Source organism: Megalobrama amblycephala, linkage group LG4 (genome assembly GCF_018812025.1).
Source record: "Megalobrama amblycephala isolate DHTTF-2021 linkage group LG4, ASM1881202v1, whole genome shotgun sequence".
NCBI lineage: Eukaryota > Metazoa > Chordata > Actinopteri > Cypriniformes > Xenocyprididae > Megalobrama > Megalobrama amblycephala.
In genome coordinates, this window is record NC_063047.1 from 42,429,899 (window position 1) to 42,447,279 (window position 17,381).

The 17,381-nt window shown below is 35.8% G+C and overlaps 1 protein-coding gene across 5 annotated transcripts in view; it reads left to right on the forward strand.

The window, feature by feature from the left end:
* The first annotated feature begins 3,245 nt into the window (after window positions 1–3,245).
* Window positions 3,246–17,381, forward strand: part of znf618 (zinc finger protein 618) — a 35,729-nt gene continuing 21,593 nt past the window's right edge. For 2 of the 5 annotated variants that reach the window (XM_048189487.1, XM_048189492.1), the window contains exons 1-3: window positions 3,246–3,772; window positions 6,200–6,284; window positions 16,510–16,783. In XM_048189487.1, coding sequence (XP_048045444.1) covers window positions 16,543–16,783 — 241 coding nt within the window. In that variant the 5' untranslated portion in view covers window positions 3,246–3,772; window positions 6,200–6,284; window positions 16,510–16,542. Of the gene's footprint in view, window positions 4,185–6,199; window positions 6,285–16,509; window positions 16,784–17,381 lie in introns of all 5 variants that reach the window. The other 3 variants (XM_048189488.1, XM_048189489.1, XM_048189490.1) reach the window with 3 other exon arrangements.

A 17,381-nucleotide genomic window follows, 5' to 3' on the forward strand; every position in this document is an offset into this window, starting at 1 on the left:
ATGTCTTTTTCCCAAGATACCAGCTCTGAGTCTTCTTCTATAATGGCTGATGAGTTTGAAGATCAGAGATCATTCCTCCATGCAGAATCTCTCCAGATCCTTCAGATTCAGATCCATTTGCTTCTCCTCTTCAGTCGTCTACAGTGTTCAGGTCAGAGGACTGAGATGGCAGAAGCTTCATTTTGTGCTCAGTGACAAATTTTTGTGTTGGTTTTGATGTTTGTTTTGGATTATTGTCCTGATGGAAGATCCAACCACAGCCCATTGTTGGATTTCTAGCAGAAGTGGTCAGGTTTTGATTTTTATCTGTTATTATTTGGTAGAATCCATGATGCCATGTATCTAAACAAGATGTCCAGGACCTCCAGCAGAAAAATAGGCCCACAACATTAAAGATCCAGCAGTATATTTAACCGTGGGCATGGGGCACTTTTTATCCATGTGTGCACCAAACCCATCTGGTGGGTTTGCTGCCAAAAAGCTCTTTTTTTAGTTTCATCTGACCTTAGAAGCCGGTCCCGTTTGAAGTTCCAGTCGTGTCTGACAACTGAATATGCTGGAGATTATTTCTGGATGAGAGCAGAGGATTTTTCTTGAAACCCTCCCGAACATCTTGTGAGGATGTAGGTGCTGTTTGACAATTTTTTTAGGCTTTCTGAGACTCAAGACTCAACTAATCTCTGCAATTCTCCAGCTGTGATCCTTGGAGAGTCTTTGGCCACTCAAACTCTCCTCCTCACTTCGCATTAGGACGATTTAGACACATGTCCTCTTCCAGGCAGATTTTTAACATCTTTAGTTGATTGGAACTTCTTAATTATTGCCCTGATGGAGGAAATGGGGATTTTCAATGCTTTAGCTGTTTTCTTACAGACACTTTCTATTTTGTGAAGCTTGACGATCTTTTGCTGCACATCAGAACTATATTCTTTGGTTTTACTCATTGTGATGAATGATTAAGGGGATTTGGCCTTTGTGTTTCCTCATGTTTATACTCCTGTGGAACAGGAAGTCATGGCTGGACAATTTCATGTTCACGATCACCCTGGTGAGCTAAAAAATGTAAATATGAATGGGGATATACTTCAGAGATATTTTACTCTTAAAAATTCTAGGGGTGCTAATAACTGTGGCCAGTGTGAACTAGAGAAAAACATTTATTTCATAATGAGATTTTCCCCCCCACTTTCAGTTCTTTTCCTTCAATGAAAGGTTAGAATTTTGTGATTTTTTTAAATTAAAGATCAAAAGCATAAACAATGCAGATTTATTTTTACAGCCATTTTTGATTATATTTACCAATGGTGCCAATAATTCTGGAGTTGACTGAATACATGAACAGATACATAACACACACACATATATATGTATGTATATATATATACAACACTGTGCAAAAAAGTCTTAGATGTTGTTTTAGCAAAGATATAATGATCATATATAATTCTCAGTCTTTTTAATTAGAATATAACCAGAAAATACTTATAAATAAGTACATTTATAAGTATTTAGACCTCCTCTTACACTTGAGCAATAGCAGAAACGGCTCTCTCAAACCTAAATGGAATGGAAAAGGACTGGAAGACAAAGAAAACTTTCAAAATAGGATGAGAATTTTCTCAGGGTTTCTTCGTTATCACACTAAACACTGATTTTTGCTTAAAGAAACATTTTTTTTTTTTTTTTTACATTTGTGTACATATTTCCTCTATTTTATGTTTGTATCGTAATAAAGAGACTGAAAAATAAATATGGATGTTCATTAAAACACTGCTAAAACAATAAAGCTGGTTAGGGTTTTCACATTTGGCTCCGAAACTCTGGAATAGCCTTCCTGATAATGTTTGGGGCTCAGACTCGCTCACCCAGTTTAAATCTAGATTAAAGACGCATCTCTTTAGCCAAGCGTTCACATAATGCATCTCATACCAGATCAATTGCACATGGCTATCTTTACTTAATGTTATGAACAGCAGCTACGCTAATTATTCTCCATTTGCTTTTCTGTTTTATCTCGGTGACTAGAGAGGACATCAGCTTCAGTTTGGATCCAGCCTCTTAAGAAGACCTCAGATGACCAACACCTATGAAGAGACGGCGCCAACTCCTGCGAGGACGCAATCATCTGGATCAACATGCACATTGCACAAATTCTACATCCTAATTATTGTTAATGTAATTCATTTTTCCAGGAGCTCATTGCTTCTACCTTCAGTTAAACTGCTAACAGTGATTGTAAATGAATTGCCTAAATTATTACATTATTTGCTAACTGCATTCTTTAAATTGTAATGTTGACATGCATTCTCTGTAAAGCTGCTTTGAAACGATATGTATCGTGAAAAGTGCTATACAAATTTAATTGAATTGAATATATAGACCTATATATATATATAAAGAAAAAAATGTCAGTGCTATACCAGTGGAAAATATATATTTTTGTACAACTTACACTAATTTATCCTCTTATTTATGTATATATATTTCATTTTAATTAAGAATGAACAATAGTCCTACAGCAATTTATTAATCTTAGCTAATGTCAACAAACATTTATATTTTTTTAGGATCAAAAGTTGTATCTGATAACATTATTAATGCACAGTTTAATAAATGCACAAGTTTAATATATGCTGCAAAAAATATATTGCTCAATGCCAGTTTTTGCATTAATTAATGCCAACAAATGAGAGCTTATTGTAATTTGTCATGAATACATAATGAGTGTAAAATAAAAACAGACAATCTGGGTTGGAGAAAAGAGTAAATTCATGTTTTTCTTTGGTTTTGTGTAAAATACTCCAGAATATGAGATGTGTGGGTTATACCGACAAGCTTCTAAACATGAGAATTCACAGAAACACGTTTTTCTTTGTTTTGTGAAAATTAGAATTTGCATGTCAAATTTCATGAATCACATTTTTTTGTTCTGAGCATCCAGAGGCCCGCCGCTAGAGGCGCTGATGAGTTTGAAGATGGAAAGAAAAAAGGAAACGGAGCAGTTCACATAAAAGTCCTCTCATTCGAGCTTTGCCATTTTTAATGGTTTTTGCTACAAGAAATGTGCTACTGATATAATCCTTATTTTCTGTAAATCAAGACATTAATATCTTCAAAACAACATGTTTGTGTGCATCTCTTCAAAATATTATGACAAAACACAATAAAATGCTTTATTTAAAATTTATGCAACAAACTGTAAGTAACTTGTGGGTGTAGCAGAAGACTTTTCTTCATTCAAACAGATGAAAAAGAAGTTTGGTCACAAATGTAAAAAAAAAAAAAAAAAAAAAAAAAAAATTGATTTGCATGGACAAATTTACTATTGCATGTAGACGATTGTGCTTCTCTAACCCAAAGGCTGAGCAGCTGACGCGACATCAGCTTCATAAAGGCATTGTGTGAAATTAATGCATTTGCAAATTGAGAACCTGCCCTTGCATGATGGCGGATGAGTGTGTCCGTGGGGCAGACCGCAACATTTGTGTCCCTCAGCAGCAGTGAAGCGTCAGGAAGAGCTCAATCACACTCACTGCAAACACATTCGCGAGCTCTGTTTCCAGAAGAGAAAAAATGCCCCGGAAAGACCCGCTCGTTTCGTCATTTTGAGATCCGAAGGGGAGGATTTCTTCATTCCCAGAAAATTTCTCCGCATGACCCGCATCATTTTGGGAGGTAACAAAGTGGAGCACGCGCGTCTTTCCTCATTCACAAATGATACAATGTAACGGCGCTTTGATCAGATCATCCGGAGCTCATGTTTGTGCGCGCGGTAAGATCGCATCCCGATTCTCTCAAATGTGATCTGAATGTGCATGGATCTGTTGATTTTTTTTTTTTTTTTTTTTTTTTTTTTTTCCCCCCTCTTTTTTTTTTTTTTTTTTTTTTGCGGAGCTGCTTTCGAAATAAAGTTTTGCAGCGAGTTTGTGTCGCGGGGAATTGTTGCAGGGCTCGCGCTGTGCTCGGGTCCGAGAGCTCGCGGCTTGTGCGGGAAATGTGTGGAGTTGAAATCAGACGGGGTAGGGTAGAATCTGAAAACACAAAAAGCACACGCAGCAGCCATGTTTGCTGAATTTTCCTGTGAATTTGAGCCCGACTCTGGTGTGTCTCGCTCAGGGAAGCAGAGGTCGGCTGGACGGCTCTGTCTCTCTCTCATCAGCTCCTCGCGCTCAAGTTTGATGCAGGTGAAAGTGATGAAGTGTGATTACTGGAACACTGTTTTATTTTCGATGAAATCAGAGTGTAAATGTCGTTTTCGTTTTTGCAGTGAAATTAGCGCCCTCTGTCGGTAGATATTTCGAGAAATTAAGAAATTACAATTAATTTTGCTTGCAGGCATATTTTATTTCTTCACGTATTCGACACTTCTGATTACCAGTGTGATTTGGATTATATATGGATTGGTTTGTTGTGAATTGTTGTTCTTCCAGACAAACTTCACCATGCTGTTTTGTGATCAGTTTTACATATTGTTTTGAAATGCAACAAATTTCCTCAATGTCTTCAGGAAGCAAAACCTCCTCAAATGACAGGCACTCTTACCAGCTTTTTCCTTTTTCACACACACATTGATTTTTTTTTTTACTATTCCAGTAACGAGTGAGTGAGAATGAATGGTGTGATGAATAAGAGCGGTCAGATGTGATGGTCAGGGTGTCTGAATGATTGCTGGTTACACGAGGGAAGTGAGAATATTTTGAACTTCCTTTTAATTGCACTGAAAAACTGGTTTTCAGGTCCATTTCAAGCAGCATTGCATTAAAGAGTGCATTATATTTCAGATATCCCAAAGTATATTCCTAAATTTGGGGGGAACAAATATCTGTTATTAAAAGAGTCTTTTTTTTTTTTTTTCTTCAGTGTTTGCATTAAATCTGGTAGTCGTAAAGCAGTTTCCTGTTCCCTATTTTCTGTAATTTTCTGTCAGTGCCTGAAATTTGATGACAGGTCCTGTTTTTAATCTCGTCTGTCTGGAGGGGGAATCAAAACAAAGTGTACATTTTCAATACTTGTGCCTGAAAACAAGACGTACGAATGTGCCGTTGACAATATTTAACAGTCGCTGTAATCATTGACACGTGTGCTATATAGTTTTATCGGTTCGTTTCTGTCAGTCTGCTTTATTCTACTGAACACACAAATGAGACAAATGCAGTATGCTTTATTATGAGCCGGTGTTTTCTCATCCTCTCATTTTAGAAAAAGGGCCCAGCATGTAAGAGGCTTTAATAAATGAATATTGTGTCATTTACTCATCCTCGTGTCACTTCTGCGGGACACAAAACATGTTCTGAAAAATTGACATGCATTGAATGCACAAACTTTTGTTTAATGTGTTCCACAAATGAAAGTTAGTCATGCAGGTTTGGAACAACATGAGGGTGAGAAAATGATATTTTTTTTATTTTTAGGTGAATTGATGAACAAAATCTCCAAAAGTCTGAGACTACTAGTGAAAATGCTTCTTTTGCAAGTTTACAGTTTCCTACAACATTCAAGCTCATTACAAATGATATTATCAGCATAACAGTTTTAATGAATCTGAATTGGAATATCTAGATGCATTTGTGAATTTCTAAGTATTTGTTCTTTCGCCCTTTTTTTTTTAATGACAGGATGAACTGGTTTTTGCAAATTCAAAATGATTGTGAGTGAATTGAATCAGTTGAAGCGTGCTGATTATGATTTTGTGCACGGATCATCAGGTTTACATGGCTTTTTTCCCGACATTTTAATTGTAAAGTTTACAATGGAAATAAAATCCCAGGTTTCAACTTGAACTTTGGAACCACATAAATTCCTAAAGCGTTTTTCCAAGGGCAGTTCTCTCAAGGAAAACGGCATCGCTACACACATGTCAGAGCAGCAGATTTACTCGTTTTTAATGCTTTTTATGCCGCAGTTTTATTTTAGTTGTAAACGGTTTGGTCGGAAGTGGTTTTCAGATTCAGGCCTGTTTTGGTCAGGATTTGCTGCTCAAACACAAAACCCACACTCTGCCCTCCGACTGTTACTAATCTAAGAATAGAATTTTCATGGAAATTTTCAGAAGCCTGCCTTTCCCCCTTTTGTGTAATAAATTTAGGGATTTTCCATGCAAGGCGTCCGGGCTCTGTAATTTTCCACTGCATTTCAATGTCAGTTGATGTAACTTGGAACAAGTGGCTAATTTTTAACCCACTGACCCTTTTGTTTTCAGATCTTACTCTTGTTTGGCTGAATTCAAGAAAAGCAGACCAGGAGGGAGAGCAGTAGAAGAGAGCGCTTGAGCTCTGCACCACAAGGTAAACGGCCTGTACTGAGGAAGCTTTCATCAACGCCAGGTTGTGATGCTGCTCTTTCCGTTTTACTTTATGATGACTACAGCTTTGAAGCTGCAAAAAGTATTGTAAAAGTAGTCTGTAATATTCAGAGTGTTCTGACGTCATATGATCGTTTTGTTTGAAAAATAGGCCCAAATTAAAGTCCTTTTACTTTTTCCTGCTGCTGTTCTGAAATCAGTCTCGGTGGAATAGAAGGTTATCAGTGAATAACACTTTAGTATAGGGAACATGTATTCACTATTAACTATGACTTTTCCCTCAATAAATGCCCAATTTACTGCTTATTAATAGTTAGTAAGGTAGTTGTTAAGTTTAGGTATTGAGTAGGATTAAGAATGTAGAATAAGGTCATGCAGAATAAGGTCAGGTTAATAAGTACTAATAAATATTCTAGTAATATGTTTGCTAATAAGCAACTAGTTAAAAGACCCTAAAATAAAGTGTTACCCAAATTCAAACTTTTTCATACATGCAATTAATTTAATGCTTTTCTTTGATATGTTTTTTTTATTTTTTTTATTTCTGAATTTAAATACTTTTTTATAGGCCCCTCCACATCCCAAAAAAAAGTAGAAGACATTTTCAGTTTTCTTTTAGTTTTGTGTGATCTTTTATTGCTGTAGCCCCTATTATAATTGATAGTTTTATTTTTATTTTTTCCTGAGTGGGAGTCTGTGGCATCCCTATGAACCGTAAAAACACATGGTCTGAATAGTAATCTGACCAACTTTGAGGTCTTTATAGCACCACCACCAGTTTCAAAATTATTTTTGATATAACTTTTGAACACTTTGTCCTAGAAACACAATTCTTGATGACGCTTCTCACGCTGATAACAATAAACGTCTTATATTTAGACTATTACGCTGTACAGTAATAATACAGTATTCAAAATTTTCACCACTCGTATTTCTCAAATTGACTCAAATGATCACTGGAGCCACACAGAACTGACTGTGAATGTTAATACTCTTTTTGTTCTAAAGTTACGATGATGTGAAATTAACCATGCTGACCCAAAATTAGATAAGATGCAATATCTTAACAAAACTTCAATCAATCTATCGATCTATCAAAATGAAACTTGGTACACTTCATCAGCACCTTGATCTGAGGGTATGTGCCAAATTTGGGAATAGTGCCACCTACAGGCCTAAAAATAGCTCTTTTTTTGCTCATAACTTGGTCTCTACAGGTTAAATCTTGATCTTGGTGTCTACAAGTTCCTTGGGTCATGCATTTTGCCAGGGCTATTTTGAAATTTGACACATTTGTCCTTACGCGGGTCCCTTTTCAAGGAAAGTCTGTTCACTTGGCATTAGGGCTGATAATCATTAATGAGACAGACGACAGCAGGTTTATTAGGCTTCTGTCACTTTAAGATTGAATGCACAGATCTAATATGCTGTTACACATGCATTTTCTTTCTCAACCGTTTACGTTCACTTAAGACATAACTGACTGTGTTTATGAGGATACTTGTTATGTCAGGCATTTTGACACGTATATTTTACCATTCAAGTCCAATTACGCGGCAAAAATAACTCGGTTCTGTACTCGCATGCTTTATGAGCAGTGGCTTCATTTCAGCATGTCTCTCAGACAGTGCGCATATAACGAAATGAGGTCTCTTTTGCTGCTTGCTGTGCTTCAACGCTTGTTTTTAAACTTCAATGCTTAAAAATGCATTTAAATGATAGTTTTCTTGACCGTGCAGCACAGCGGTAACCACGATAGAGACAATAGTCCATAATTTGACCTTTTTATGACAATTCAAATCAGTTCAGGTTGTAAAATGCCATGTGGTGTGACTGCACAAAATTTGTCAATTTATATTTATAAATGAATAGTTCTCGTATGTTGGTTAAAAATACTTTTTCTTTTTTACCTTGAAATAAATATTTTAAAATGTCTTTAAAATAATGATTAAGAAGTGTACAACATTGAGTAAATGATCACAGCATATATTTTTGGGTGAACTAGTCCTTGAAATTCTTCATAAAGTGAAGCAACTATGCTGTAAAGTAACACAGATGCTGTGCTATGCAGTGTTTTCCTTTAAATCCCTTAGAAACGCCATTAATGTCCTGCTTTTTCCCAAAAGCAATGAATACAAAATGACTCTGATATTGTGGCTCTGTAGGATAATGCTAAACCCAACTGCCTTTATTTCACTGTAGGATATGTAAATTCGGGCCTTATTTCTTGATTCTGGTAATTATTAACGTTACATCACTCTGGGAACTATCTCATAATGTGCTGCATTGACTGCATGTGTTCGGTGCTCACAGCGAACTCTTCCACTCTCACCACTAAACTGACACATCAGAGAACTCTGGGAGGAAATTACTACCGAATTATGGCCGTGCAAATGAATGAAGTTTTTTGATGGTTTAAGTGTGAGGACATTCTGATATTTTAGTTTTTTTGGGCTGCATTTTGGGTTTATTTGGAATTTAAATGGCAATAATGAGTTATATACAGTACTGTGCAAAATTCTTAGGCCACCACCAGCTTTATTGTTTTAGCAATGTTTTAATGACCATCCATTTTTATTAAGATACAAACAGAAAAAAGGAAATATGTATGCAAAATGTAAAAGAAATCTGAACAAAATGGCTTCTTTAGGAAAAAAACAGTATTTAGTGTGACCTCCTGGACTTCTTCCAGAAGAAACTCTGAGAAACTTCTCATCATATTTTGAAAGTTTTCTTGGCCTTCCAGTCCTTTTCCATTCCATTTAGGTTTGAGAGAGCCGTTCCTGCTATTGCTCAAGTGTAATAGGAGGTCTAAATATTTGCCACTTTAGCCTATAGAAGCTGTTTTTTTCTGATTTTTAATCTGCATTCAAAATTACTGTGTTTCCTGGTTATGTTCTAATAAAAAGACTGAGAAATAATTATATATATGATCATTATATCATTGCTAAAACAACATCTAATGGTGGCCTAAGACTTTTGCACAGTACTGTGTGTGTGTGTGTGTGTGTGAGTGTGTGTGTATATATATATATATATATATATATATATATATATATATATATATATATATATATATATATATATATATATATATATATATATATATATATATATATATCTCATAATATAATATAACAAATATATATATAATATAATAATAAAAAAATAAATATATATATATATATATATATATATATATATATATATATATATATATATATATATATATATATATAATAACAATGAGGTAATGTCTTTTCCAATATATTAAATCCATTTTTAAAATATATATTTTTTAAATAAATTAAATAAAATTGTTAAATAAAACCATAAAAAAACACTCTGCAAAGAAAAAAAAAAACTTTATAATATAATATAATATAATATAAAATAATTTTCACCTTGTTGCCAACTTTTCCTGTTTTCATTGAGTTTTAGTTTATTTAATTAATTGTAGGCATTTTAGTACTTAAATTTCATCATAACTATAGACATATAAAAATAACATAAAAATGAAGAAAAAAAAAAAAAGAGCAATTCCATGAAGCTTCTCGCATTTTAAAAGTTTAAAATGAAAATAGAAAAATCTAATTTAAAATATTAACAAAAACTATAATAGTATATTGATACTAAAACAACACTGCTTCAATAAACCAAAAGAGAATATTTTAATAATCTGGTGTGTGTCATTAGTGTCCCACAGCTCTGTCATTATGTGTGTGTGATTGCGACTCGAAGGCGTTCAGCCGCAGTGTCACAGACCGTAACTTTGCTCCAGTGACTCTCTCACACACTGAACATCTGAACACGCGTAAGCTGACCTCTCTCACGACAGTCTGACAACTCCTGCTTAAACCCCGAAGCCTGAAAGATCGCTTTCACGGTCTTGATTCTCAGTCCTTCTGCAATGTGGGAAATCTCTAATCTGCCCATCCCTGCCTCGAGATAAAGTGCCACCTAAATATATTAATTAATCTTAAATTATTTATGTTGTTACAAACTTGTGTGACTGACTTTCTTCTGTGGAACATAAAAAATGCTATCAAAGCATGTTTTGCCCATACAATGAAAGTCATTTGGGTCCAAAACCACCCTTTCATCGTATGGACAAAAACAAACACTGAGCCATTTTCCAGTAAATTATATTTTGTGTTACACAGAAGACGAAACGCATTCAGGTCTGGAGTGACGAGAGGGTGAGAAAATGACAGGAATTTCAGTTTGGAGTAAACTATCCCTTTAAGACGTGGTAACCATTTGACAGATGGATTTTAATATTTAACCTTTTAACTGCCAGTGCTTGTTTTGAACATCTGAACATAAATTGGTGGTAATTCATGAATGCACTGGAGTAGACCTGAGGTTGGTCTCTTTTTAAAGAAGACGCTCAGTGAAAGCGGCTTCAACAAAGTTTACCGTAAAGCAAATGTACTGAACTAAACGCTTATTTTATACAAAATAGTTTGACCTCAAATTGCTAGAAGATCAAAGCCATGTGTCTAACAAAGTTGTGTTCCAAATTTGATGTTGATAGCAGAAAAATTGAGCTCTCTAAAAGGTTTTAAAACTAAGTTTTCATGGGAATGGTTTTGACAGGATGAATTTTAAGTGTTTAATCTTCCGAATGATACCTTGGCCAATGTAGTGTTCATAACAGCAATTAAAAACATATCAACAGGTTCTTTCTTTAATATTTCAACTTGTTTGTAATGCAGATTTAATTCTCTTCACGGTATCAATAATACCTTGATTAGAAGTTTCAGCATATGAAACGGTGTATATGTATTTTTTCTTGTTATTTGGTATATCCTGGTTTTGCTTTAAATGGCAGCTTGGTTGAAGCTGGCATGGACTTCTCCATGGGATTGTGCAAAACTGATGATCCATGTTATCCCAGCGTGATTTGTGAATATTTCAAAGAGCATCTTATGTGCTTGAGTGGAAGCAAGAAAATCTGACCTTTTGCACAAACATGGACACATTCGCTTTGGTTAGTCACCTACACGTACTCCAGAATCTAAAAGGAATGGTTGACCCAAAAATGAAAATTCCTTCATTTACTCAAACTCGCATGGCATTCTTTTGTTCTGTGGAATACAAAAGAAGATATTTTTTCTCTTCTTTTTTCACATTCAATGAAAATCAATAGGACTTTCAAGCTCTAAAAAGACATAATGAGTGTGTTAGTATTTCACTAAATATAATGTCCGTCAATTTGCAGTGGGTTACATGTAAGCTTACCTGGAAAATATAAATATTGGCGACTGGATCGGCATGAGCCAATCATAGTCTTAAAATATTCATGATCACGTTTTTATGGATTTTCCTTTTACTTTTTACACGTCTGCTGTTTTTAATAGCAGCAGATTTACATCTGCATCCCAGCTCAAAACCCGTGCTCTACTGTGGAATATGTTTTTGTCCTTTATATTTTTCATTGTGTTCATGTTATTTCATGCTGGACTGTAAGTTGCTTTAGGCTTCTCGATGGCCTCCTTTAGTGTGGGTCTTTTTGCCCAGATACTTTGGAGGGTGGCCAGTTCTGGGCAGATTTATAATTGTTCTACATTCCCTCACCTTTTTATTATTAGTGGTGCTTGCTAAATCCCATACACTCAAGCCCAAAGTATACTTCAGCTTTTACACCTACAGTGTGCGTGATGCAACTTTCGTCATCAGTATAGTATGCTCACCGCCCGATTTTTGTAACGACGCGGATGTTGTAAACTCAGGTCACACATGCGCACTGAATTTGAGAGAGTTTGTCGTCCGCCTGTAGTCGTGCACTGTATCAAATGGAGTTTACTTTGAAAGGCTACGCGTTCAACTGTAAAAAAACAAAACAAAGTATACTCTGGGCTTTACTTGACATAGTAACTCAAACACCCTTGAGTTGTGGATTCAAATGTTGCTTGAAGCACCACTTGCATGCATTTCATCAGCTAGTTTTTAGTTTTTATCATATTTAGTCAACCATGTTCTGTTTTTGTTTAGTCAAGTTTTAGTCAACTAAACATTCAGGTAATCAATATTACTCTCTCGAAAACTTTTAGCACATTTTTACTATTACAGCTCTCAAGGTTAACTAATCATGAAAAGTGTTGATTATTTAGATCTATGGCATTATATTTAGATCGTGGCATGAAAGGTTGCAGTGATGAACATTGTAGTCGATCACAGACATGTTGTTGAGCTCATGAAAGCAGTGATCTCGTCATTGAAACTCAATTTCTGCACACTAACGAATGCTTTCATCATAACTAACAGTGCAAACACCATATAAATAAGAGATTTGTTGAATAAAACGGGAGTTTTGGCTCGAGTCCAGAACTCAGACACTGATAAACTCACTCTGTTTGATTGACAGCTCCAGTGATTGTAAATCACTTTCTATATATAATATAATCACCGTTTAAATAACAGATTATTTTCATCCTACTAAGAGAAACAAGGTGAAGTTGAGCGTTTAGTCGCTGGTTTGATTTACTGACACACAGACAAAGATCATCTGACTGTACATGAATCATTAATATCAGATCAGGCATTAGAATGAACACAGTTACTGACATGTTGTTGCATTACTGTCGAGTTAATATCGTAAAAGTCTGTTTGCACTGAAATGCGATTGATTTACCAAAGAATCCACAGTGAAATGAACCGAATACAAATAAATAAAGCTCAACTGAGACATTCACATTGTTGAAAATAAATAATCATATTCCTGCATTAGGATCCTTTGAAAGGTAATGTTATTTTAGTCCTGTATCGCTCTTCTCTCCTCCTCATCTCACTAACACACCAGTGGGCGGGGCTAATGCTGCAATGATGAAGTAGGCGTTGATTTCTTCTGAGGAGGCGGAGTTTCACCATCTATAGACACATTCTAGGATCAGTCGTTCTCTGGATCTGGTGTCAATAAAAGCTTTTAAAAGAAAAGTTTATTGGTTTAGTTTAATTTTGTTTTATTTTATTTATTTATTTATTTATTTATTTATTTATTTATTTATTTATTTTTTGATTACATTTTGATTTAAACAGCTCGTAAACATCATTGGAAAAAAGTTAAACAAATGATTGCATAATGCATGTTTAACTGGTTAAAATGGAGTCAAGAACCCCAGTGCAGCTTCAAGGTAGTGATGCTCTCTTCAATAGCTCGGTGGTCCATTAACTCCAATCGCGTAAACGGATTACATTTTGATGACCAAAAGAATAGATTATATATTTGCAGTGTACGTGATGGCAGTGTCTCAGTCTTCATCGGGTGCAGGTAAAATAATAACAGTGCAGGTTATAAGGTGGGATAAATTTCATCAAATAACACCCAACCGCAGCAGCTGTTCATCTGCACACATGCTCTTCTCTGATCTCTGAGACTGTATCGGACGATTAAATCTCTGGGGGAAATAATGAAACCTCCAACAAAACGAAAAGGCAGGGAATGTAATTAATTCTAAATTAATCCTTTATATGTTATAATGATAAACAACCCTAATATGAATTAATACATTATATAAGTATGACAATGAATAATATTAAAGTAATAAATACACAACACACAAAATTGTAGGAGTGTAATGATTTTATATAAATGCATTTGTGTGTTATATGTGTGTGTGTATATATGTATATAATTGGTTTTTTAGAATCACAATGGACCAGGTTCAGTCTCTTCATCTCCTGCTTGTTTTGCAATTTTGATTTCCATCAAAAATTTAATCACAAGTGTTTAAGGGCTCAGCACTGGCCTGTGTGCTGCCCTGAATTTCTAATTTTAGTCTATTCTTTCAGGATTTATTTTTTGTATAATTCAAGTACGCTTTTCAATATCTCCCAGTTATTAAATTTTAATTCGGAGATCATTAGCATATAAATTGAAAAGGCTTTTTTTTTTTTTTTTTTGAGTTGCCCACTCTTTCAGATGAAATTTAAGAGGCGATATTTCTTCTTTTTCACCAATTCCATTTAAATGTAAAATAGTAAAAAGAAAAAAAAAAAACAAACAAACAAAAAAGGAAATTATTCTTTTTTTTTCCCATTACTCATTTTTGAAAGTGGTACAGGCATGCCAGCGTTTTTCATGATGGGAACGTGTCAGTGTATTCTGGTTCAAGGAAACTAGGGCTGTCAGCCTAATCTCTTCCAGTCATCTCCTGAAATAGCCTGAGAGTAATAAATTCTCATTAGGTGACAGTGTTGAAATTCTGCTCATAGTTACCACGGTTTGGAGTTGGTTTTCAAAATGAATCGGCGTACCTGTGCGCAATAATAATGCCTCCTGGCTCCTTTTGTGAAGGGGTGCTGTCCACACTGTACCATATCTCACGTGTGATGCAAGTATATATTGGCTTTTTTATTTATGAAGAAATGTAAAATTACAAATGACTGCTTTGTGTTTTGTATTTTGTTTAAATTTTAGCATTTTATTCATGACTCTAGTATTTCAGTCAAAGCATGTCAATTTGTTTTTTTTGTTTTTGTTTAAACTTGTTGTATATTTAGATTTTTCTTTCTTTTAATAAAAGGTCTGTAGCACAAGCCACCTTCCCCGGGCTGGGGGAACGGGTTGGGTAGCATGGAGGATCACCCAAACCTTGCCAACTTAGATGTTTTTCTAGTAGGAAATTCCTCCAGGGTGTCTTTCGCTCCTTGGATGCCTAAGACGGCGCACTCTTTCCAGCTTAGGCTGGAACCATGTTCCAAAAACCAGTAAGACCAGATAGTGGCTGGTTTGTTTTTAGAAACCAACTAATATGAGTCAAGTCAAGTCACCTTTATTTATATAGTGCTTTTTACAATGCAGATTGTGTCAGAGCAGCTTTACATTGATAACTGGTACATAATTTGGCTGCACAGCAGCTCTTAAATAATAGTGTCAATGCAGGCAGATCAGAAGCACTGTTGAATAAATGTCAAGAATACTATTGAATATCAAGTGTCCCCAACTAAGCAAGCCAAAGTGCTTGAGTCAAACATCTGCTGCATCCCAAATCACATGATGTCTGAATAGACACTGCATGTGAATTTGAATTTACTTCTCGACTGTTAAAGTATGTCCTGTATAGTATGTTGTTACTGTCACATGACCTACCAGCATCAGCTGCGTCGCTTCACTGCCATTCATAAATCCTCTCCTGTGGCCTCATGGGATAGTAAAGTATACATCGAATGCACACCACAGGAAGTAGTGGTTCGTCCAGGGACTTTTTGCCTACTTTCGAATACTATGTATTCAGACATACTACTATTTTGGCGTTCTGTTTTTAGCATAATATGTTGTAGGGAAGTATTCGATTTTGAAACAAAAGCTGGTTGTATATGACTTATTCTAATATCCGTTATATGAACCTGCATTGCTTAACAGTTTGTTTAACTCATGCAAATTTAAACAAAATACAGAAAACTTTATGCATTTTGGCCATTCATTTACGTGACTGCGGCGTTTTGGGGGCCTGAAAACACAAACTTTTGAAAATGGGTTTCAAAGTGCAAGTTTTTGAAAACGCTACTGTTATTGTCTCTGTGTAAACTACAAAAACACAACTTTGTGAAAATGGTGATGTCATGCGCATCTGTATTACGTGTTCAGTCTATAGGCGTGTAGTGTTTCTTTACAAAGTGACATCGCCATCTACTGGCCTGGCATGAATAATACAGCGTAGTCTTTTTCATGCATCTGTGTAAATGGGGATAATTTTGACAATGTTGACACGAAAATCAGTTTTTAATATATTGTTGTCATGTAAACGTACCCTTATACATTACTCAGTTTCATGTTTTGTGATATTTCTCATTTTACTTTTGAGGAGGAGGAACTGCCTCTCTTTCCCCCTCAATGCACACATCTCGGGTAGATCTAAACGAGCTTCCACACATATACTGTAGATTGCAGTTACATGTATCAAGTTGATTTTATTTCTCTGAAGAGAGTTCTGGGCAATACATATATAGTTGTAGTTCTTCTCTCAAACATAAATCTCTGCTATTCTGAACTGTTATGAATGTCTCCCACACAGAAGGGAAATATTGTATGCTTTAAAATGGTTCTTCTGCATTACTGAATTCAACGTTAAATTAGATTATGCTGCTGTATAGAGTTTCTGAATTTGTTTTGATTGCTTCTCTAACGTTCTTATTGTTCTTTAATAGTTTACAAGGCATTAATTGCCCCACATTCTCCTTTAAAATGTTGTTGTCTTTTATAGTTTCCTGTGCTCTTGCTGAGCAGTCCTGGAGTCATGAGTTGTCAGGAGGTTCCTAACCCCAGCCAGGAGCCGAAGGACACAGCTGTGGTCCCCACAGAAGCAGGAGCCACACAAGCGGTACCGACAACTTCCCCGAAGCTTCCCCCAGTCACCGTAAAGACAGAGGTGGCTTCCACCGCCGAGTCTGTGGCCAGTAATGGCAAAGCGAGTGACGGCAACATACCTGCTGAGATCTGTGTGGTTTTGGGGAGCTCTCGCAACTCACAAACACAAGGTATGAAATGGTTTTTGGTCCTGAAACAATCTACAAATGGGTGGTGTGTGTATCCCTCAATCACTACTGGTCAAAAGTTTGGAATTAAAGTGGACCTATAACGCCCCTTTTACAAGATGTAATAAAAGTCTCTGGTGTCTCCAGAATGCGTGTATTAAGTTTCAGCTCAAAATACCCCACAGATCATTTATTATAGCTTGTTAAATTTGCAAAAGCATGCGGTTTTTGTGTGTGTCCCTTTAAATGCAAATGAGCTGCTGCTCCCGCCCCCTTTCCAGAAGAGGGCGGAGCTTTAACAGCTCAACAACAACAAAGCTGGAGAATCTCACGCAGCCAAAATGACGAAAGTGTTCAGCCTTACATTGTTCAAACCGGAGTCGACACTGATGGAGAGACTCAGGAAGAAGTTACAACTTTTAGGACGTTTCTGAATGGTTAGTGGATAAATTGATGTAGTTGCTGTGGAGTTGATTCAACTCATCCACTAGCATGTGCCGTCATGTTCATTTTTTGTGTTGAATTGACCCTCGTTTGTGAAGCAGTCCGGTGTAAAATGACGGCATGTCAACAACACTCAACAACTCTTCCTCTTCTCTAA